Source organism: Nannobrachium achirus (assembly GCF_963921795.1).
Source record: "Nannobrachium achirus genome assembly, chromosome: 9".
Lineage (NCBI taxonomy): Eukaryota > Metazoa > Chordata > Actinopteri > Myctophiformes > Myctophidae > Nannobrachium > Nannobrachium achirus.
Genome location: NC_137818.1, coordinates 24,085,609 through 24,110,249, shown reverse-complemented (window position 1 = coordinate 24,110,249; position 24,641 = coordinate 24,085,609). Strand labels below are relative to the sequence as shown.

General features: G+C 41.3%; 1 protein-coding gene across 1 annotated transcript; it reads right to left on the bottom strand.

Moving 5' to 3' along the window:
* Positions 1 to 24,641, bottom strand: slc26a6.2 (solute carrier family 26 member 6, tandem duplicate 2; the record flags this gene model as incomplete). Its single annotated transcript, XM_080732631.1, has 19 exons — positions 24,554 to 24,641; positions 22,238 to 22,377; positions 21,012 to 21,122; positions 19,548 to 19,723; positions 16,382 to 16,546; positions 15,642 to 15,794; positions 14,637 to 14,719; positions 13,500 to 13,647; positions 11,375 to 11,488; positions 10,401 to 10,478; positions 9,976 to 10,071; positions 9,461 to 9,567; positions 8,739 to 8,808; positions 8,374 to 8,466; positions 4,847 to 4,969; positions 4,236 to 4,376; positions 3,884 to 3,938; positions 1,098 to 1,216; positions 1 to 24 (listed from the first exon to the last, which is right to left on the bottom strand). The coding sequence occupies exons 2-19, from the start codon at positions 22,251 to 22,253 to the stop codon at positions 1 to 3; spliced, it is 1,872 nt and encodes a 623-aa protein (XP_080588757.1). The 5' UTR covers positions 22,254 to 22,377; positions 24,554 to 24,641.

The window sequence follows — 24,641 nt, the reverse complement described above, 5'->3', positions numbered from 1 at the left end:
TCAGAAATGGGTTGCTGCCATCTCCTGTGACATGGAAGGACGAGAGGAATGGGAATTGGGAAACCAGGGAAGTAATAGAGAGAAATAAAGAAAAGGAAGAGAGAGCAAGAGAGATGAGACAGAGAATAACAGAGGAATGTAGATCAGGTTATAGACAGAAAGAGACAGAAGTGAAGGAGAGTAACAAATAGAGTGAGATACAGACAGAGAACAAGAAACAGGCATGCACAGGAAGGATAGAGAAAGATTGAGGACAAAAAGTCAGTCAGATTTCAGTCAGATGTCTCCAGACATCTCTGCGTTTATTACATTGCTCAACATCGTTCTCACAACTCCCAGATCTTGATTCTTATTCTTATTCGCCTCTGCTGTTCTGTCTCTCCCATTTTAAAGTAAGTCTATTCCTGTAAAATGTATTTCATGGACTGCAGCTGTGGCCCTTTGATGGATTTCCCGGGGGAAATGTAATGTAAGTCTCTCTCTCAGTCTCTCTCTCTCACATACACAGACAAACAATGCAGCCAGTGAAACCTAAAACACACATGTATATGCTCATACAATTGAACATGCATAATGTGCATGCATATATGTGCCCGCATGCACACGCACGCACGCACGCACGCACGCACGCACGCACGCACGCACGCACACACACACACACACACTATTATGTTTTTAGCTGAAAGAAGAATTTGCATTCAGGAGTGCACACTAGGGAATGCAAATCTGAATGTATCAATGAGAGGAATATGTGCAGTGTGTGTGTGTGTGTGTGTGTGTGTGTGTGTGTGTGTGTGTGTGTGTGTGTGTGTGTGTGTGTGTGTGTGTGTGTGTGTGTGTGTGTGTGTGTGTGCGTGCGTGCGCGCGCGTGCGTGCGTGCGTGCGTGCGTGCGTGCGTGCGTGCGTGCAGATATTGTAGCATTTGTGCAGATGTGCATACTTGAGGAGTGTGTGCATGCATATATCAATGCAAATACGCTTATAGACCCTTGTTCACGTGTGCATACCTTAACTTCAGTATTCCCACTGTATATGCATTGTGTGTATACTGCATGCGCATGTGCATGTGTGTGTGTGTGTGTGGGGGGGGGGCGTACCTGTCCATCGGTGTCAGATTGACAGAGCAGAACAGCATCATGGACGGAGGAGAAGAGACAAGACTTTGTCACTTTGTCATTAAAGAAACCTGCAGATTCCATGTTTTCTATTACACCAGCTAGAGGAAGGGAGGAAGAAGAAGGAGAGAGAAAGATAGAGAGAGAGGGGGGGGGGGGTGGATTTGAGGGAAGGGGGAGTGGATGGATGGAGAAAGGAAAGGAGGAATATGATTTGAGTGTGAGTGTGAGGGAGACAGATTCATGAATGGAATGAGAGACGGGGAGAGAAGGAGATGGAGGGTTGAGGGAGATTTGTGCGAATAGAGGGAGAGATGGAAGAAGGGAAAGGTGGATGCGTAGAAGGAAGGGGGGAAAAGTGAGACATAATGGCATAGTCAGTACAAATTGAGCCATTAAGACCTGGAACCACTTTAACCATTATTTTATGTTTTAACTATTAAAAAATAGCAGATATACAAGCTCACAGCGCAGCAACGAGTGCCGCGCTACGAGCCTGTAGATCTGCTATTTCGGATTTAGCAAATCTTTGCTGGAACAACATATTTTGAGATGGGGGTCCGCGGCCAAATACATGTAATGTTGAGGGTCCATTGACATGAAAAAGTTTGAGAACCACTGATTTAGAAGAAGGATTTTGAAGACATTTGTAGAACCGGGTCAAAAATATTCAAAGACACTCTGTGAGCTTTTATATCTGCATTTTTTCAATAGTTGAAGCATAAAATAATGGTTAAAGTAATAATGCGTTATAATGCGTTCCCGGTCTTAACATATTTTTTGCTAAGCATTAAAATCTTCAATGTCTTGCATTGCCAGAATTGCCAGAATCTTACTGTTTAAATGGCTAACAGAGAGCAAGTGTGTGGCAGAGGAGATTGGGAGTTTGTGGTTTAATCATGGCAGACAATGCAAACATTCACCACCAATCACAGCCGCAGTCACTCACAAAGAACTGTTTTCCTCATTACGGTATCTGGGGAAAACATGCCAATTATAACCTATGAAAAAAAGAAATTAATAAACTACATTCCTGCCAGAGACTCTATTTTAATGTGTTATCTCAGACTATGATTTCACAAAAGTTTTCCATTAACTTTTTCTTTTCTCCTGTACATATGTTTGCTATGGCCTGGATGTACTTTTTAAACTGCAGAACGCACGAGGCACTTGCCTGCTGTGTATATTACGTTAAATACTACCTATAAACATAGTATACTACGTCGAATACTTCAGCATACGGCTTTCCGCTCAAAACCGCCGATCTACAAGCTCACAAAGTGTCGCATTTGTGACATGCTGTAAGCTTGTAGATCGGCATTTTTACCGTTATACCACAGCATTTCATCATCATACACAGTCTCTAAATCAGTCTATTCTGTATAACTGTTTAGCTGCGGCAGGAATGTACATAATATGCAGTATTTATGACAGCATAAACCCCAATGCAGGGCTAACATATACATTCCCCTTGCCCTGTTGCTGCTAGTCACGTAAATGGTTAATGTAAGCCAATTATGCACTTTGATAGAATGTTTGGTATAGCAATTCATATGATAAATTGTGAACTTAATTGTATATTCTGCAGTGGAGGTACATATGCACTTTATTTGAAATGGGTTGTATCCATAATGCACACAGGGTAGTTAAAAAAAAGAAGAAGAAAAAAGCATTGATTGCACATTCTTTTAGGGAAATTGCTTCTGATGTTATGTAGTGTATTGATATCTGCTATGTAAAGTTATGTATTTACACATGATATGGAATAGTAATATAACTATTATGGGAATCAATTCCTGACGAATGTCCTAGGCAAGTAGTTACAATGGTGAGGCCAGTGATCTTGAAAGGCCACTGGCCCAGAGGGCGCTAATGTCTACCCCTGAATGTTTACATTACATACACACATTTTCATTTTCTTATATATTTTACTACTATCGTATTCTATTCTACAGTCTTTTAAAAACATTTGGAAACCCACGACCATGTCTTTTCCCTATGAACCCACCGTTTGATCCCAGTAGATTCCCCAGAGACACCTTCCATGGTTACATGGTAGTTGTCCACACTGACTGCGCAGTGATTGACGAACTGACCCGTCTTACAGAAAGACTACAATAACATAGCAGAACAGCTAAAACAACATACAATGTTGGAAGCTATGTGCAATCAAAGCAAGGAAAATAATGTTTGTATTACTGTGACTGTCTGAAGTGTCCCATGGGTAATTGGGGCATTTTAGGTATTCCAGACATAGTGCAAGAGCATAAGCACCCTCTACTGGAGTGGCGTTAATAGTCAGAGTGGTGTTAAAGGTCAGATTCCAAGAAGGCTACCTCCTCTCTCGTTTCTGGACAACCACAGGTTTAAACCTCACAATAGCAAATAATGCATCCTGCAAAGGCAATCTGCCCTGTTTGGAGTGACCTTGCCATTGCCTGCCTGTTCACCAGTTAATGGTAAATGGAGCAAATGGTGTTTATTCTGTCTTTTCAGAGAATAGTTAGTTCACAAGGTAATAAGTGCAGCCTTGATTCAGTTACATAGTTTCTATACTTTCTGTAGAGAATAAAGTAAAATTCATGTTTACCGGACCTTTCGTCACATGGCCTTCTCTGTAAACGATACAGACGTCTGATTTATGCTTCGGCGACAAAGTGTCAAATAAAAAGTAAACACAATGCATCAACGCTGTTTTTCAGTTCACAATACATACACTCTCTTGCCGAAGCATCAATCAGGATTGAGTGTGTGATTATGTTACTTACTCTGACATCCTGCGAGGAACACCTTTATTCCAACGGCTCCATAGTCCTTCTGGATCTGGTGACAAAAACAAAGACAAAGACAACATTGCACACGGTTGATCATTACGTCAGGTTACTGTAGTGATTGAACTGAGCTTGTATGAATGCATGAGGTCAAGAGAGAGAGAGAGAGAGAGAGAGAGAGAGAGAGAGAGAGAGAGAGAGAGAGTTAAAAAGGTACAAGATGAGATTGTGTGTGTGTGTGTGTGTGTGTGTGTGTGTGTGTGTGTGTGTGTGTGTGTGTGTGTGTGTGTGTGTGTGTGTGTGTGTGTGTGTGTGTGTGTGTGTGTGTGTTTGCACATGTGAGTCTCACATTGCTCAACGTCTTTACTGCAACAGTATCCAGGAAGTTAACGGGGCTGAGGTCAAGGATGATCGCCCTGGGGAGGGAGGGGTCACGCTGCTCTTCTACTTCTATGATGCTGTTTTGTGCCCTTGTCTCTTGCTCGCCCTTCTGGATGGGAGGAGATTTAACATGGAAAATGTAGATTTCATATAGACTGGGATCAACTGATTTTGCAGTGTTCTGATTCGGTCAGAGCATATAACTTTGCATCACCATTCGGGCGGAAACTAAGAGCACATGTGCTCCTCCAAAATGAGTTCCCTCGGGCCAGACGTGTCATCACTTGTTTTGTTGGTATAATCATTTTGTTTAGTTACTTTGGCATTATAATTGTTTGGTATATATGTTGTTTTATTCCAACTCTTAGCGCGACTGGTGAGACTACTACTAGATTCGCCATTCATGTGGGGGAATAACAACAAACCAGCGCCAACCGGATACATAAACGGAAACCATTTAGGGAATCCAAGAGTAGGCATAGCCATTTCCACCATGTGGAAAATGAACTGGTATGAACAAAAAAGAAATTCATCATATCATGCAAAGTGTAAGTGTAAGCAGGTTATATTTTAGTATACCATCTCCTGTCCATTCTTCTTGGCAGCTTTCTCAGCTTCCTTGGCTTCTTTCTTCTCATGCCGCTTTCTCTTCTCCTCCAGTTTCTTCTTGGCTGACAGGATCTTGGTGATGTCTATGCCAGACTGAAACAACACAACACCATAACAGATCACATCACATCACATCACAGCACAGTACACAGTACACAACACAATACAATACAATACATTGCGGACTTCTCTTACCCTGGATTCCCTCTGCAGGATCTATATTATGCATTATTTTATCATAATTTGTATGGTAATTATTATTAAAATACATAATTACATGTCTTACAATTAAATAATTCTACCAAAATCTTTCCGCATTAAATAAAATCTTAAGGGCCCTGCTATTCTAGTCGCTGTCACCCTTTAAAGGACCTACACCATGAATTTTCACTTTTTCTATTTTAAAACCTTTTTTTGGGGTCCCACTGGCACCTTCTATCCTCACAAAGTCCTATTTCTGTACATTGTGTCTTTCTCTGGTTTTGGGAAGACAGAGATGAAAAGCTTTCCACGGGTTCTCAGAACAGTGCTGTTCTGAGAGTTGACGCATGTGACGTCACACACGTTTCCCGTTTTTTTTTCAGAGTCAAAACATTTTTTTTTTCAAAATGTTTTTTTTCAAAACTTTTTTTTTTTTTTTTTCAATTTTTTTTTTTCAAAAACTGTCAAAAGGTAAAAAAAAAAAAAAAAAAAAAATCACATTTTTTTTTTCAAAAATCTTTTTCAAAAAACTTTTTTTTTTCAAAAACTTTTTTTTTCAAAAAACTTTTTTTCAAAAAACTTTTTTTTTCAAAAAACTTTTTTTTTTCAAAAACTTTTTTTGTCTAAGACTCAATTTTGAGCATATATTTATACAAAAAATATAGTTTTAAAAGCATGGTGTAGGCCCTTTAAAATAATTATCTAAGTCTATAAACACTAGCAAGAAACACTTTAGATGCACAATTTTATGCCACCCTACAAGTAGTAAATTGTGTAGTGCTCTCTAGCTTTTCTCTTGTAAATACTTATTTATTTATTGATAGATAAATAAATATCTATCAATAAATAATAAATAATAAATATTGATTACATCTATTTTTTTCTAAAGTTTAAATTACAAAAGAAGAAAGGCACTTCCTTGGTCCATCTTTTGTGAAAATCATTGCAAAGATGTTTGGCTATTTATAGATGGCAATGATATTGAAAATACCAAGATTCGGTTCGTCTCCAACTGAGGTTGGAAATCACAGATAGCTGGGCTCATTTAAGATAAATCAAAAGTATTTCATCATTTGTCTCCATATACATTTTTGGGATTTTGTATTATTTCAATGTGGTATTCGTACAGTCCACTTCAGTGTTGTATGGTTGGATTTGAACTCAAATGAAACATATTCAACTGCAACAAAATGAGTATGTAAACATTTGCAAAATGTGCAGTAGACTCATTCTATTCTGCCAGTGCAAGTGTGAGTGAGAAAATTCAGCCATTTTATAAGTTCTATCCATTTTATGTAAAACCCATGAAAAGTGTCACAGTTTTAGCGACTGCTGGGTCGAGAGTTCTGAAAAAAGTGCACCCAGTGTGCTTGTAACCAATAGTAAAAAACACTAATTGTGCATCAGAGGTTGCTGGTAAACACTGCTGACACAATGACATAAGTACTTAAGTAGGGCGTTCACATGACCGCTGGCAGGCACTTTGCATTCTGACGTTGAAGCAGCTAGCCCACACACGCGGTTACGTTATGTCTCATACTGTAGGAAATAGTTTACACCAAGACGCGCCATATCAACCACGCAAAACAAGGCAACGGATAATTTTGTTGAATACTGCATTCTGACTCTGTGTGTGTGTGTGTGTGTGTGTGTGTGTGTGTGTGTGTGTGTGTGTGTTTGCACATGTGAGTCTCACATTGCTCAACGTCTTTACTGCAACAGTATCTGGCAGGCACTTTGCATTCTGACGTTGAAGCAGCTAGCCCACACACGCGGTTACGTTATGTCTCATACTGTAGGAAATAGTTTACACCAAGACGCGCCATATCAACCACGCAAAACAAGGCAACGGACAATTTTGTTGAATACTGCATTCTGACTCAACATATTGTTTCATGTACTGTATTTGCAACATCATTGGTATAAGGCCAGCCCTTTTTGTTGTTCGTCTGTCGTTACTTGTCTTTTTGCTGTGTATTATCAGTAGTGTACGAGTAAATATTGCACAGTAAAATCCAGAGTGTTCATTAATTTGACATTTTCAGTGTTACATTTACTCTCTGAGTTTTGCTGTCTTAATCTGGCTTCTATTCAAAGAATACTTAATAAATCTATTTTTAGATCAAAAGAGCAAACCTGGACTATACTGTACCATAATGACATCCACTTATATTTGAATTGTCTCACTCCCTCAGTCCTTCCTTATTAATGCCTGAATCCTTTCACTTTATACATCCATTTTCCCTTTGCTTGATTGTGCCTCAGTGGGTGCATCCCATGTCTCTACATTGAAACCTTGTTTCCTTCACTTGCACCTCACATGACAAATAATAAAAAAAAAAAAATGGATGGCCATGTAAGAACAGCACAGGAGAGCAAGAGGGCATAGTTTTGCAGAAGGAAGGATGGCGGCAGAGTCTTTGCATTTCCATGTAGTCTTAATTTAGATGTCATCAGACATATCAGTAGGTGGAGATATCTGATTATATCTAAACTAAGAGAAGGATGATATTTATTTGAACAATGCCTGTCAACTTGGTGATTTGCGTAGTGATAATAGCAGGTCAGTTATCAATGTGTCACTGATTCAGTGTCAACTGCTGAGGTTATCTCTTGGAAATTATGATTATTACTGGCATAGAGTGACATATTTCTATTCTGAGAGAAAGAGAAAGAAAGACACATGGTGATAGAATCAGTGGTGCTTTGGGATTTTTTTTCCCGGGCGGACGGTCATTTATTGACGTCACGTGCACGCGCGTGCACGCGCCTCTAGAGGCTATTTAGATAGAAAGGATGTCAGCAGATCTAATGGTGGGAAAACAATAGTTTTCTAGTCTTAATTACATTTGCATTGTTACTTAAGATTTTATGTTCTACTTTCTTTAAATTAATTTAGAAAATACAGCGCTGCAGTAGGATAGAGAAACAAAGTTTGCCTTGAACGAATCTCAAACACTAAATACCACAGTAATGGATGAGGACACACACATCGACACATGCACATGCAGTCACAGCTGGAAACCTAAGTAGGCTATACATCCATATGAATAGAGGCTTGAGGACGCTCACACATTCACCACTAGAAACCTGTTATGCATAGTAGTAGCCACTGATTAAAGTATTGCTTGTAGTTATTGCGGATTCGCGGGGTGGGGGGTTGTCGCGGCTCTCGCGACAAATATATATATAGAATATATATATGTGTGTCTGAGTGAATTTACAGTATGTACAGTCAGTGTGCACATGGGCGTGCGAACATGCACACGTATGTGTAATAACACGTGTGTTCTCACCTTCCCTGCCAAGGCATCTTGGTACATCTCAGCATTGGCAAAATAGAGTGTGGCAGAGGAACGGAAAATAATCAACCCTGGCACCGGTTGTACCTGAAACAGATCGATCAATCAATCAATCAATCAATCAATCGATCAATCAAACAAACAATCAATCAATCAAAATCCATCCATCATCCATCTCTCTATCAATCATGGAACTATATATATTTATGTATTCCTTTAAAGAAGATACATGGAAGTGAATAAGATAATACATCAGTACTGCATGGGCCTGGATCGACAGAGTCAGAAGTTGAAAGCCCCCATAGAAGGCTGAACACTTATACAGTATAGGTCTATAAGTACAGGGTTGGTCTAAGTACCTGATGATAGTCCTCCATGGGCCTGTAAATGTCAGTGTCTGGAACCTTTCCCAGAAGGGAGTACTTCGGTCTGACATACACACACACAGACATGACATGCAGAAAAAGAGTCAGAGACAGACACACACACACACACACGCGCGCGCTAATGACATGGGCATTAGCAGATTGTAATAGGTGTGGTTAAACACAGTCACTGTGGTCACTAAATGTAGATACATCATCACAAACCACACCAAAAACAGGGCTTACTATTTCAGTGGGAAAAGTATGTCTGCGCCAAGTGTATGTGAGTGTGGGCGCATACTGTATGTGTGAGAACCCCTCTCTCCACTTTTCTTCCTACCACAAGCAACTACTGAACTGTTCTGTATTGGATGATTGTTGCCTTTTGTCAATACATGGCTAATTTATAATTCTGTCTGTCCCATACTTGGTTATACACATTGATATTGAGTTTTACACATTGTTGTTTTTCTTGTAAAGTGTTATTGTCCGTATGTTTCATATTCTTGCAGCTTGAACAAAATCATAATACATACATAATGGAAATAAAGTGTTTCTGTGTGTGTGTGTGTGTGTGTGTGTGTGTGTGTGTGTGTGTGTGTGTGTGTGTGTGTGCGTGCGTGCGTGCGTGCGTGCGTGCGTGCGTGCGTGCGTGCGTGCGTGCGTGCGTGCGTGCAGGCGTGCGTGCGGGCGTGCATGCATGTGCACGCGCTTACAGTTGTGTTCTGAAGATGACAGTGAGAATGGAGAAGCCAATGGAAGCAGCCAATCCCAAGTCAACGTTGAACAATACTGTCAGGATAAACGTAGCAATCCACACCAACTACAGAGAGAGACAGAAAGTGTCAGTCAGAGAGACAGAGAGGGACAGAATAGGAGATGGAGAGATAATGATATGGATCAGAATCCAATTTCATCACAGGTTTACAATCAGTATTGTTTTCATCATTCACACATGTTTTCGTGCAAGCTCCATCATTTCCATACATACTGATTTAGATAATGTAGATGATGGAGAATATAAAAGTGTGTGTGTGTGTGTGTGTGTGTGTGTGTGTGTGTGTGTGTGTGTGTGTGTGTGTGTGTGTGTGTGTGTGTGTGTGTGTGTGTGTGTGTGCGCGCGTCTCTTTTATTACCTTTTAGTATTATTTACTGTATGTAACATTTCACTGCAGATACATGTATGAGCATGTGACAAAAAATGTGAATGTGAAAACGTGAACGTACTCACCATGTCCACTTTGTTGCGCCTCCAGAGATCAGGGATGTCCAGGAACTGTTTCAACATTCCATGAAGATTCACATAGACGATGGCTGACAACACCGCCTGCACGACACAAAGACTACAGAACTGTAACTAACTATACTACATGTAGACACACACACACACACACAAACATAAATGTATGTATGTACACATGCATGCTTATGTACGTGCAGTACAGACACCCACATGCATGCTCTTTTGGAGAACACATACTACATGTGTTCTACATGCACCTTATTATATGCATGGACATACAGACAGTTCACACACACACACACACACACACACACACACACACACACACACACACACACACACACACACACACACACACACACACACACACACACACACACACACACACACACACACACACACACACACTTTACCTTGGGCAGATCTTCAAAAAGAGCTCCAATCCACAGTGTGATGAAAAGGATAACTATTGCTGATAGAGCCCCAGCCACCTAAAGACAGAGAGAGAGAGAGAGAGAGAGAGAGAGAGAGAGAGAGAGAGAGAGAGAGAGAGAGAGAGAGAGAGAGAGAGAGAGAGGCACAGAAATAATAGCCAAGGCACAAAGGGAGAGAAAATCAGAAAACATTGAGAGGGTCAGACGAATAAAGGGAAGTGGAGATACTATCTCCTGGAGATTGCTATCTCCGAGACAGCAATAGGAGAAATGAGTGGGGGCTCAGACTGAAAGAGCTGACAAACCCCAGCTGGCCAGTGATCATCATTATCAGTGAAATGATGCATGAGAGACGGGACATGATTAGATGAAGCCTCTTCTAATGTTATTGCTTCTACCATACATTCACTACACTCCTGTCTTCTCACTCTCTCCTCTCATCTCATTGTAGATAATAGGTCCTGGCTGATGAATGATAATGCCAGGCCAAATCCGTTTAGGCTCTCTGTGAGTCTCTGTTTGTGTGATGTCAAAATTTCCAAATCGATTGTCTAAGTGTTTTTTTTATAGACCCACTTATCAGAATAACGTTGAGTACTGCACCCCCCCCCTTTCTTCTCCTTCTTAAATCCATTTAAACTCTGTGGGTGCAGTCTGAAACCAGAGGAAGTCTTTATAATGTCAAGATGAACTACAGTACAAGCTCCAAATGAAAGAGAAAGTCTCAAAGTCTCAACATGGAAACCTGATAATATTAAAATTTCGCTCTTGTTCAGGAGCTTGGAGCTACTCGTAAGCTTGTAAACTACAGTATTACCTTTACCTGTAAAGACAGGTGTGAGTGTTTTTCAGCAAGGCATTGAATGAACCAGGGGCGGTCAGTTACCTTCCTGCTTAACGTCTTTCGCTTAACTTCTTTCCTAAAGACCTTTAACACCACCGCCCATACATACCTGAGTTTTCCCTCCTGTAGTAACCTGAACCATGGAGCGAGACATGGAACAGCTGATGGAAAAGCACTGGAACACTGCTCCGATGGTATTACTGAGACCCAGGGCAATCAGCTCCTATTAGATTAGATTAAAATATGATTATTTTGGGGGTCACTTCCTGAAAAGGTTGAGAACCACTGGTCTAGGTGACTAGGTGACGGACGATTTATAGATCAGGTCTGGTGACCTGATAAAAAAACATATATTTGGAAGGTCGCAGATTAGTATGTAAACGGTCACAGCTTCTCCATATGTGTGTATCTCTGTCTATCTGTCATGCCTGACACTGTGGTTCTATGGGTTTGTCGCTCTGACATCATGCTCTGATGTCACTGTGATGTCAGGGGGACCACTCTTAACAGAATGGGTTTGCTGCTCTGATATATGGAGTTACACGATGTCATCAATATTAAGCCCATATCTAACAGGACTTCATATGGGAATGCCCATATGGAGGCCACATCAGCCACATACCACACTAACAGAATCCATATATGACCAAGACAGATGGCCAAGACAGCCCATATCTGTGTGGCTGGTTCTACATACAGGGATTTCCATGTATGGGCATAAAAGGGTATGATGTCAGATATCATAGACATCATAGGACATTCACATAACGAATAACTGAGTAAGCATGTTTGGGCTCTCACAGCATATCTCCATATACTGTACATGGATCTCCATATATGGGTATCAGGGGTCTCCATATATGGGTAACTGGTCCGATATACATCATTCTGGCCAGATGGCCAAGAATTGGCGCGACCTCGCCCTTTTGCATGTTGTCCTGAGGTGTCTTACTAGTATATATAGTATATCATATAATTAAATATAAAAAAAAAAGGATTAAAATAGTAAATATTTTCTGAAATGTCTATCAGAAAAAGGAATGGGGTTTAAATCTGTGTATAGAGCCTACAGTATATATGTAACTGTGTGGAGGACAAAGGATCATTTCAATGCACCGAATTTCTAAAGGTACACCCCAGATGGGACTCGAACCCACAATCCCTGGCTTAGGAGGCCAGTGCCAGGCCACTGGGGCTGCTGTAAAAAGGGGAGGGGCTGTCTTCTTTTTTTGTCGGAAAGTAAAGTATGTGACATTTGATTCCCTCTACATGCATCAAATTCCCTTTTCATGCACGTACTGTATGCCCCCCTTTTTGGTACCATATAATCACTTCCCAGTCATACTGTTTATTTAACGAGACAAAGAGTCTAAATGCCCCTCTTGCAGCCATGCTGCTCCTTACACCCAACCTTAGACCCCCCATTTTCACTAGCAGGTCTGAAAGTTAAAAGGAATCACACCCAGTGTGAAGTGAGCGGTGCTTTTTAAGTGTCCCACGCAACTTGGCCAATGAGCCAAGTCTGGGACAGTACGTAGCCTACATACATACATACAAACAGACAAAGCCAGATGTAGGAGCGGTTAGCACTGCTAAAAAAACAGAACAATTCATGGTCACACTTTGGCCTGAGGGTGGAGCTAGAGGAATGACCATGGGGTCACCATAATCATCCTCATCCTCAATAACATATCTTATCTTTTAGTATCTACTGTATACATTGTAACTGCTACAGAGTGACTTCCATCTTTACATGTAGTACAGTATGACTGTGTACATGTTTGAGAGTCAAACAGCACCCAGACAAAAGACATGACAAAGATGTCGCTACGCACCTATACACAACTCATTGGAAAATAGCCGATCTACAAGCTCACAATGCGTCGCAATGCGTTGCATTGTGAGCTTGTAGATCGCAATTTTCAAAAGATTTTTATACATTTCAAAACTTGAAATGGGACATTCTATATTCTGGAGTATCTCTATATTACTTGTAAGGGTGCCCTCACACCAAAATACCTATGAGAGTGGAATCCGCGTTCCGCCAATGCATTTCAATGATAAGGGAGCGTTTTTTGCAGAAATCCTCTGCTGGCATGAAACCGCTTAACTCTCATTGAAATGCATTGGCGGAACGTGGATTCCACTCTCATAGGTATTTTGGTGTGAGGGCACCCTAACAGAGTAAGTAAGTAAAACATTTGAGTACTTTTTCCACCACTGTCCAGTCCTACCTGGTTGCTGTCCACCTTGTATCCGTATTTCAGTGCAAAGATTCGTCCAAGGGAGATGGCCATGCCGTAGCCCACCACAGCGATAGCGAAGGCATCCCCAATCACCTGACCAAACAGATTGACTGCTGGGAACTCAGGTGGCTGGAGACTGGAGGAGGGTGGGGAACAGGGGCGTCACAAGGGGGGGAAAAGTGGGACTGAGTTACTAGGGCCCAAGGTGGAGGGGCTAAGTCGTAAAAATGTGTGCAAATCATTGAATATATGTATTTTTTAAGCAAACATTTGTAACTCAAATTTTGGAATTCTGGAACAAAATATTTTGAGATGGGGATCTGTGGCCAAATGCGTATCATTTTGGGGGTCCTTGACATGAAAAGGTTTTTCAAAAGCTCTTAGAAGGATTTCTTTTGGGGAGGGGGCTTTCATTTGATAGGACAGTAGACTGACAGGAAATGGGGGGAAATCAGGGGAATGACATGCGGCAAGGGTCGTCCGGATCGGGAATCGAACCGGCGCCACCTCCTGGCATCAATGCAATGTGGCAATGCCTATATGGTATGCACCTAGACCAGTAGGCCTGCGGGCGCCCCAGATCTTAGAAGGATTTGAAATATTCAAAGACTTGCACAACGATTTTTCAAAAATAGCAGATCTACAAGCTCGCAGCACGGCACTCGGTGCCGCGCTGTGAGCTAGTATATCTGCAATTTTTCAATAGTTAAAGCACAAAATAATGCATAATAATGCGTTCCCAGTATAAATGGGTTAAACCCCCTCCCCCTATGAAGAACATTCATGGGGGGCCCGCAGTGAATCCTTGTACCCAGGGCCCAGAATTTGGTGCGATACCCCTGGTGGGGAACATAAGGGATTCATTATGATTAGACAGGTAGACAACTGTAAGTTGGTCGGTTATAACCCTAAAGTTGCCTGTTGGTGGTTAAAATGTTTGACACATGTTTGACACACAAAACATCATCCTGCATCATCATCCTGCAAAGCATCATCAAGAGCATGTACATGCATGCGTGCGTGCGTGCGTGCGTGCGTGCGTGCGTGCGTGCGTGCGTGCGTGCGTGCGTATGTATGTGCGTGCGTGCGTGCGTGCGTGCGTGCGTGCGTGTGTTAGGGTCTCACCCTGACGGAATGTCCCCCACCACATCAATTCCATACTTAACATGCAGATTCACCTGCCAGGAGATTACTGTGGCGATGATGATCTAGAGAGAGAGAGAGAGAGCGAGAGAGAGAGAATGAGAGAGAGGGAGAGAGAGAGAGAGAGAGAGAGAGCGAGAGAGAGAGAGAAAGGGAGAGAAAGACAAAGGAAGAAAGAGGGAGACAAAGAGAGAGTGAGAGAGAGAGAGAGGGGAGGCGGAGAGAGATACAGAGCAAGTGAGGGTAATGTTTATTAGAGAGTTTATCAGAGAGTTAAATTAACAGTGACCTTGATGTATGACTGTAATACAACCAGAAAGATGCAATTGGAAATTGTAAGTGTGGTTGACGTTGACTCTAATGGGGAGCCAATCAAAGAGGGGGAAAAGGATGACGTCACGATATCAAGGTATTGTGATGTCTGATTGGGTGAAGGATTACAGCAGATGATGAGCAAGCTAGACAAGACCTATAGTCTGTTCAACCCATAGAGTATATATATATATATATATATATATATATATATATATATATATATATATATATATATATATTTATATATATATTATATATATAATAGAGAGCGGACCATCCCCGCCCCCAGCTATCATTTCAATGCAAGTGCTCAGTGGCGTTTAGAAGCATGCGGAAGTAGCTGAATTCCAGTGCATTGTGGGTGAGTCCAGGTGCATTCTGGGGGAAATTGGAACCAAATTAGGTTCCAAAATGTTTGACGTCGACGTCCATTGAACCCTATTGTAGACCCCAGCGGCGCGCTCTTATGCTCGTGCATGTATGTTTCACCCCGCCTGAAATTCCAGCTTTGGCCAGTAGGGCGGCCGCTTAAACGTTTACAAGCCGTTCTGGGGGCTTGGTTCAACCAGACTAAGTATACATGTGTTAGCGATGCATCGATACATGATGTACTATGTGTGTGAGACCAAGAATGTGTGTACATAATGCAGTGTGTGTATGTGATGTACTCACAGCCAGCAGCTCTACAGGAATGGGCACAGGTAGTTTTTTAGACAGGTAGGTGTTGAGCTCCTTTACAAGGACGAGTCCCACGACAGAAACAATACTGACCACCAAAGTACCGATGTTAGTTTCTGGTAGTAGATAACACAACTCCAACACGGTCTGAACACACACACACACACACACGCACACGCACGCACACGCACACGCACACACACACACACACACACACACACACACACACACACACACACACAATGTCCATTTTGTATTTCAGCTTTGTATGCATGTAAACGTATAACATGTCTTGCAATTTGCAGAGTGCATTATTTAGTAGGCAATCACACAGGCAAACACAGTGCAAACCTGTGTTAAAGGTGCTATATAGACAACATTCAGCCACTAGATGTCTCACTAAATCACTACACCTCAATGCAGTTTGCATTGTCTCTTAAGGGAAGAGAAGGACGTTCCCCAAATAAAATGAAAGCAACAGGGATAATGCCAACTTCAGAGGGTAAACGAAAACCTGACAAAATAGTTTAAATAATTATTCATAATAGTTTTATACAGGGAAAGTGATACTTTTATCTAGCACCTTTTTACAAGCTCTGTGAATGTATTATTACATTTTTGATCTACATTAAAATGTTACCTTTAATTTATCCATTTGTAAGTTATATTAACACAGAATATTTTACAGTGAATGTGTGCAGGTGTGTGTGTTTGTGTGAGTGTGTGCGTCTTACATATATGAGTGAGAAAGGTCCACTGTATCTTTTGGGGCTGATACCGAAGGTGTATTTGAGCTGGGAGACGATGACGTGCATAGCAGCACCTGTGGTGTAACCTCGGACCAGAGGTTCAGACAGATAGGTCACCACGAAACCAAACTGCACCAGGCCCAGCAAGATCTATAGGAAGACCATAGATAGATAGATAGATAGATAGACAGAGATATGCCTTCAGTAATGATCTCTGCACATGTGGGTTCAAATCCGACGATGTTGACGATTATACTGTATATATTTAACCGAGGAACACTACAAGACATCTTTAAAATGGGTTTTAAATCATTTCAGGGTTCAGGAGCTGTACTTCAGTTCAATTGGATGACACTGTTCTACAGCATATATCAGCTGGAGAAGAAAGATCCCTTCCTCGTCAACAACATTTATCAACTGTGGAGCAAATGAGCCACCCTAAATTGAGTAACTTTTCAGGGTTTGGGAATTGTACCTTAGTGGCAAGGTGGCACTGCTGGAAGAACACAATCACAAACGAGGGCATTAAGGTGATAGACTATCCTACTCATCAATTGTTCTCTGCATGTGTGGGTTCAAATCTCCTTCTCCATCCTCGTCAATGCCAGTTATACATTTCACTGGAACACTACAAGCAATCCTTAAATGTGTATTAAGCATAGGCCTATGGATCAAAGGTTACTTAGTAGCATAATAATGGGATAGCGCTATTCTATAGGGTAAGTGGAGAAAACACTGTAGGAAACAAACAAGGTGGCTGAGTAGTTAAGTTGACAGACTTGCTAGTCCTGATTCAATTCATGGTTGTCAATGGTTACAAGACACTTTGGAAATGCACCCAGAATCAAGCATATATACCTCATAGGATTTTGATCTAAACCTTTTTTGAGATCATCAGTGTTGACAATAGAGTGATGATAACAGAGGCAGATTCAAACCCTTGTCTATGTGGTCAGAGAACTAATGGCCGGAGGTACTGAAGCATCTGAAAATATTGTAAAAACAAGACAGGTTCTAATAACGGCTTGGCCCAGTATGTGAAGCTATACTGTATCTATGCCATCAGGCTGGCAGGCTGGCAGACCTACAGTATGACTCAGACATAACCATATATAGAGGCTGGCTGAGTCTACGGGCCGGCCCATCACTATGGCCATATACAGTATGGGCATATAATGATGATATCAGGGATCTACATATGGGCATAAAAGGGATAAGGATTGACAAATACAGAGATCTCTATATACAGGCAGGTTGGATCGATATAATGAGCCACTCCTGGAAACTTTAGATGCCAATCTTAGCCAATCAGGATGGAATATGAAAAATCTGACAGATCTATCTTGATCACAAAGGAATAATGTGTACAGATTTGCATGATGTTTGGACAAATCTGTATGAGGAATTTGTTTTGCCACCTCCTGGTGGCGCTATAAAAGAATTCTAGGGAGTGTGCGTGCAAAGTTTCACGCCGATCGGTCCAGCTATAGGTAGGCATTTTTCAAGGCTCCACCATGAAAAATGTAGGGTGGCATTTCATCCTTTTGGCCTAGTGGGAATGTGCTGGCGTTTCACGGCAATCTGACGCTGCGTTCATGATTTGAAGCATTTTCTTCAAAACAGGCCCCTCCTGCAAACTTTTGAAGCCAATCTTAGCCAATCAGGATGGAATACGAACTGTGCTGTAGGAGTAATATAAAAATCGCACCCGTGCGAAGTGAGCGGTGCAAACTAATTCCTGCGCAAATCAGTGTTGATAGGCATGCATGGCAATATCCTTTTTGTTGTGTATGATGTCAGTCTAGAGGTCTGCTCAGACTATATAAGTGTTTATCGTCATTTCTCATCAGTTAGTTGACCAAGCTACGGATTGTAACTTGTAAGAGTGTCATAGTGTAATGATAAGTGACCTTATTTACCTCCAGAGAGGCCTCCAGAGAGGCGAGAAGAGGCCAGAAGATAAATATTTTAGTTTTTCAAAGTCTGTTCATTTGTATTTTAAACTTGTATTAGCTGCCTATCATTTATAACCTGTAAGATTTTCCACAGTCTGTCTAAAAGTGTGGTTATTTTGTCGCTTATAAGTGATATTCATCTAATATAATTTTGAAATTCAAGGTTAGCACCGCTCAATAATTTTTTATGGCGTATTTTACGCGGCCTAAACACGTTATGACGTATTTTACGCGGCCTAAACGCGTTCTAAATCAGGGTGAACCAATCGGGTGCCTCTGTGACTATGACATCATGGACAGATCAACAGAATCGAAGTGTTTCATTGGTCTAGCGAACTCATGTCATCATCATTTGTGACATCATAGTTTTGGTAAAAAAGAGGTCTATAGGAGCGGTTAGCACCGCTCAAAAAAATGTTTAGCAAAAATCGTCCTCTTCACCCACACTCCCTCCTCCATGGAGTGTGGGTGCACAGTTTCAGGGCCATCGGCCCAACGCTGCCCGAGCACGCACACACGGACACAGGGGCAAATACAAAGTCTCAGCCACACCTTCAGCAATTAAGGTTTTTCCATTTCAAATATGAAGAACAGAAAAAGGGAGTCCCGCACACTGTCTTCACTTACAAAAATGTATTAATAGGGATACAACATTTCGGTCACTCGGACCTTCATCAGGCATGAAGAAGGCCGAAATGTTGTATTTATGCTTACATTTTTTGTAGGTGAAGAAGAAAGTGTGCGGGACTCCCTTTTTTTGCTTTTCAAGTTCATTACTCCAACGCACCTGTCCGTCTCCTTAGGTATGCAAAAAGACGTTTGCTTCTCATTTCAACAAATGTAAAACATAATGTGAACATATAAGTACTTTCTTGGCTAACTGGTGCTTCGTATAAGACATTTGGTGATATCCAGCAGTTTGCGATACTAGCCCTGGACTTGCAGACAGATGGCTAGCTTCCTATAGAGCCACAACATAAAAATGGATTACAGCAAAAGTATTTAAACAGAATCTCTGTTCTCACAATTACTTTGAGATTAGTGGTTCCCATTTCTCAACTGCTTTTACATTGTGACCAAAACAGTGCTATGACCACGAAGTCAATATGTATTTAGGGACATCTCATGATCCACTTTTGGTTAACAACAATTACTTTCAAACAACAGTATTTCTACTCCAAATTGTGCATATTTACCTGGAATAATCCAGATAGAAATGTGACCGCTGCAGCCACACGGACCCTCTCGTCATCCCGCGCTATCACGTCAACTATACTGGAGTTGGACACATTGTCCCATATCATGAAGTTAGAGTCTGGAGCCAGCCGTTCAGTTACCCCTCCTATCATCACACTCATCACAGCGTAAGTACCTATGGACGGACGGACAGATAGATATTGAGACATACAGAAGGACAGAACTGGAGACAGACAGAAATAGAAATAGTTATGGAGACAGAAATATTAACAGCCAGAAAGATATTTTAATGTACAGCAATGCCTCATCCCTAAAATGCATGTCTTTTTGGTGTGGGAGGAAACCTGAGCAAACCCACATGAACAGATAACGTGCAAATCCCATAGAGAAAATCCAACCAAGGACCTTCTTGCTGTGAAGCAACAGTTCCTCTGCCCACTCTACAACGTGGATGCAGAAAATAGAACCGCTGAATTCAAATCACATTCAGAGCCTTAGAAATAACTAGACTGCACTCTGTCGAGGTGCCAACTTGCGCCTGTGCACTTGTGGCCTATGGCATACTTTTTTCAAGGGTTTTCCCATTGGATGACGCAAACACATGTTTTTTCAAAGGTTTTGCCATTGGATGACGTAAACACAGACAGACTGACACATCATACAAAATCACCGAACGCAGTAATTGCGCACTCTGCTCTGCTGGCGCAAGTACCGTATTTTCCGGACTATAAGGCGCACTTAAAAGCCTTTAATTTTCTCAAAAAACTACAGTGCGCCTTATAGTCCAGTGCGCCTTATATATGGATCATTCATTGACATTGACATTCCCTTTAGCACAGCTCCATCTGTTGGATGCATAACGCAACGGTAGCGTCTATTATGTGCGCCTTATAGTCAGGTGCGCCTTATATATGAAAACAGTTTGAAAATAGACCATTCATTGACAGTGCGCCTTATAGTCAGGTGCGCCTTATAGTCCAGAAAATACTGTAATTACAATTATTAGAGTACTGATGTGGAAAAATCTATCCTGCTTTTAATAAATGCTCAAAATACCACAGACTTTAAGTATAATAAAAGTGTTTATTATAAAATAGAAAATGTGAGAAGAGGAAACATGAGTGAAAGGATGCACCCCATGGAGGGAACTGGCTAGGAGAAGACAGAAGACAGTACTGAGCTTAAACACCTATAACCTTTTGTCTAATTGCCCCAATGCTGTTGTACATCAGGAATAGGTTGGCCCATGTTATCTAGAAAAGACGCACATCAATCACGAGAGGAGTAAAGGAGAGCTCAAACGCCCCTTCTCTCGGGCCCTTGACCCAAAGTACAAAGTGGGCTTATTAAAGTGAATCTATCCTAGCAAAACATTACCTCACATAATTAGGAAACCACAAGTCAGTTTACCCTAAGCATTCTCATAACATCATTATAAGTTTCTTTCCCATATCAGTACATACCGACTGAGATGTGTTTGGAGGTCCCAAAAATGAAGTAGATGAGGACAGGGTAGAAAGACGAGTACAGACCAAAGACTGGAGGGACGGACGCTAGGAGGGCATATGCCATACCTAGAAGGACACAACCAACAAGTCGAACAAACTGTAGCAGATCATAGGTCAAATTCAGTTAGTTACAGTTGGTTACAGCAGATATCCTTAATTGTGGAGAGCCGACAGGTAGCAGTCAGGGTTTCCGCTAGGCAATTTTTGGGCCGGAAAACCGTGATGATTATATTTTCTTTGGCCAAAGAGTAAAATTAATCGACTATATAATAAATAATGTCGCATGCGTGTTTGCAGATATGTGCACAGAACTGATCATTACACCTCCTTACGTTACAGCTGAACTTCTTTACACTTTATCACAGATGCAATCTGTTCCTGATTTTATAGTTACCTGACAAATATCTACTCCAACATGCAGAGGTGTCGCTTGCCAAAAAACAACTGAATAAATTGAGGAGGGCGCGAGTGCACTCGGACTCCGTCGCACAGTATAAATAAATAAATAGGTCTACCTTACTATGAAAAACCTACAGCTTTTGTTTTGTTCTGTGAATTTTATGTCATGATGGCACAAGGAAGGTTGACTACTTGCCTGCAATGTGTCACCAACCTTCACCACTTTTGCTTGATTGTATAATATCCACGGCCCATATGAGTTCAGGTCTCCGTTTTATTATTGTCAATTGGGTCCGGGTCGGTTCTGATTCTATTATCTCGGAACCCCGGTTCTGTTTATCATAACACCCGACCGAGTCAACGAAGAAGTCCTGCTGATTAGGAGGAGATGCAGTTGCGTAAAGCTTGATTCGTGCTTCGCTGCATGACAGTGTTGCGTTTTGAGAATAGCAGACATACAAGCTCCCAACATCGCACGTTGCGATGCATTGTGACTGTGAGCTTGTAGGTCGTTTGTTTTCGATGTGCAGATCTATGTAATTTCCAGTGTTCCAGGTCTCTAAAACATGACTAAAAAGACGTGATTGCATAATCATGTGTGCAGGCATGCAATTGAAACAATGTGGATGTAAAATGCATCTCTCACGCTAGCTAATATGCCAATTAAGAAACATCTGAATGAAGATCTTGAAGAGCCACTGGTCGATACCAACGACCCATCATTATTAGCAGGTGTAGTGGTTGCTGACCTCAAGTCAGATAAAGCTTGAAGCAGCCCTTACCCTGCGGCAGCTGCATAATCCCCACACTGAGTCCAGAGATGATGTCTCCGATGGCGTTCTCTCTGATGGAGTAACGAGGCAGCCAGGAGAGGACAGGAACACTGCCCAGAACACAGCTCTTCACCCTGGGGCCTGAACATCTAACACACACACACACACACACACACACACACACACACACACACACACACACACACACACACACACACACACACACACACACACACACACACACACACACACACACACACACACACACACACACACACACACACACACACACACGAAAGAGGGAAGAAAGAGAGGATAGAGGGTTATTGATTGATTGATTGATTACTTTATTAGAAGTTTGAATAGGAAAATGTACAGGTACAAAGGACAGTACAATTCACCGATACACAGTCAACTAAAAGGATAAAAACCCCACACTTTTTCTCTTTCTCTTTTTATACTACAAGAAAGCTTTTGGGCTTTTTGGGTTTAATTTGGGGTCCCTTTTTACAACTCATACGCATACAACATTAAATGACAGAAAAATTAAACACATACTATGCAAAAATAATATAATCATAATAAAAATAAAACAAATGGTATTTACAGTAAAAAGGTCAAGGGGAGGTAAGGATAGGCTTTGTCTTTTTTACCAGTTTCGAGTTGCAGCCACCCTTAAGTGACATTTCAGAGCGGTTTTAAAGGAGGGTAGGGATTTACACTCCTTTAATGCCGTCGGTGGGATATTCCACATTTTTGCGGCATAGCAGGAGAACAGATTTGTTTGAGCCAAATCTGGGTTGGACGTGATTTGAGGAGCACATTTGTTAGAGCACTGACTGCAGCTATATACAGTGTAGGTGACATATAATGTCACTACCCATATCCTATGTGCATTGGTACACAGTCCACCTGAAACAAATGTCAAATTGACACTGGTTTCTTATGACTGTTTTTGACTCCATATAGTCTTGTCCTCCTTCAACTCTCTCCCAGGACCGCTTCCTTTCCCCACATATTAACGCTACAAAAACCACACATTTGTCTAACTATTCATGATCTCTCCCTTGCCAGACAACATCACATTGGTAGTAGCCAACATGCCCGTGCAGGCCAGCTGAAAAAGAACCCGATCACTAATAAGACGCAATGGAAAAGGGGTCACGGCACTCACGTGTGCGAAAATGAAATCCATCAAACTTTCCTCTGCAGTTTTCCTCCCAGTGCACAGAAAGCGTAGGATATTAACTTTGATCTCTCCCTTTTGAAATATATGCTCCTTGGTTTCGGTTGTGTGTAAGTGATAATAGCGATTCCCAAACCAATTGCTCTCACCGTCAGTTGGTTCAGAGCAAAAGCTAATTTAAACAAACCATAAATATGCTCCTCGTAAAATAAATAAATAGAACTGGTCCATATTAGTAATATTAGTCAAGCCTGTCAAAGTCCTATCCTAGGCACTCCAAAGTACACCCAATACGGTCACTCAACAACATTATAAATTCAGCAAGAATATGTGTCACAAAATAGCAATATATAGAAACAATAGAACAAGAAGCAATATGTAGAATCAATGGACACAAAAATGAACAACTTTAGGAGTAAAACAGAGGTGACTATGTAGACCTACCATCCATAGCGGTATACATGCCGGCTAAAAAAGAACTAGTTTTCCTCCCAGTGCAGAGAAAGCTGAGGATATTAACTGTGATCTCTGCCTTTTGAAATATATGCTCCTTGGTTTCTGTTGCGTGTAAGCGATTCCCAAACCAGTTGTCCTCAAAATCCCGGCATCAGTCGCTGGTTCAGAGCAAACCAAAACAACAGCTTTAAACAAACCAGAAATATGCCCTTCATAAAAAATTGGTCAAGTAAAATAAATAGATAACATTGACCAATTAGTATGACAACCGGCTGACTTGTCAAGCCTGTTCGAGCCCCATCCTAGGCACTCCAAAGTGCAAGTACACCCAATAATAATCCAAAATATTCAACAAGAATATGTATCACAAAGTAGCAATACGTAGAAACAATATGAACAAGAAGCAATATGTAGAATCAATGCACAAAACCTTACAACAAAGAGTAAAACATAGCATGTACCATACCATCATAGCTATATCAAAGTATAACCATAATTACAGTATATACAATCTGGTAGCAATCTCATATTCTACTGTATTTGGAATGTATAACTGAAGTCTGGGAATCAAACAGAAACAATCAACTCAATGTTTTTATACATTTTGAAACATGCAAAACATTTTATTCTGTATTAAAGCAAGAATGCTTCCCACCCTGTCCAGAGCATAAAGAGGATGTTACCTTATGGATTCTTTGACTTTGTCAGTCAGAGATGACTTGTTCTCAGACCTCTCTGCTATCTTCTCCACGGCTTCTTCATCCAGGACAT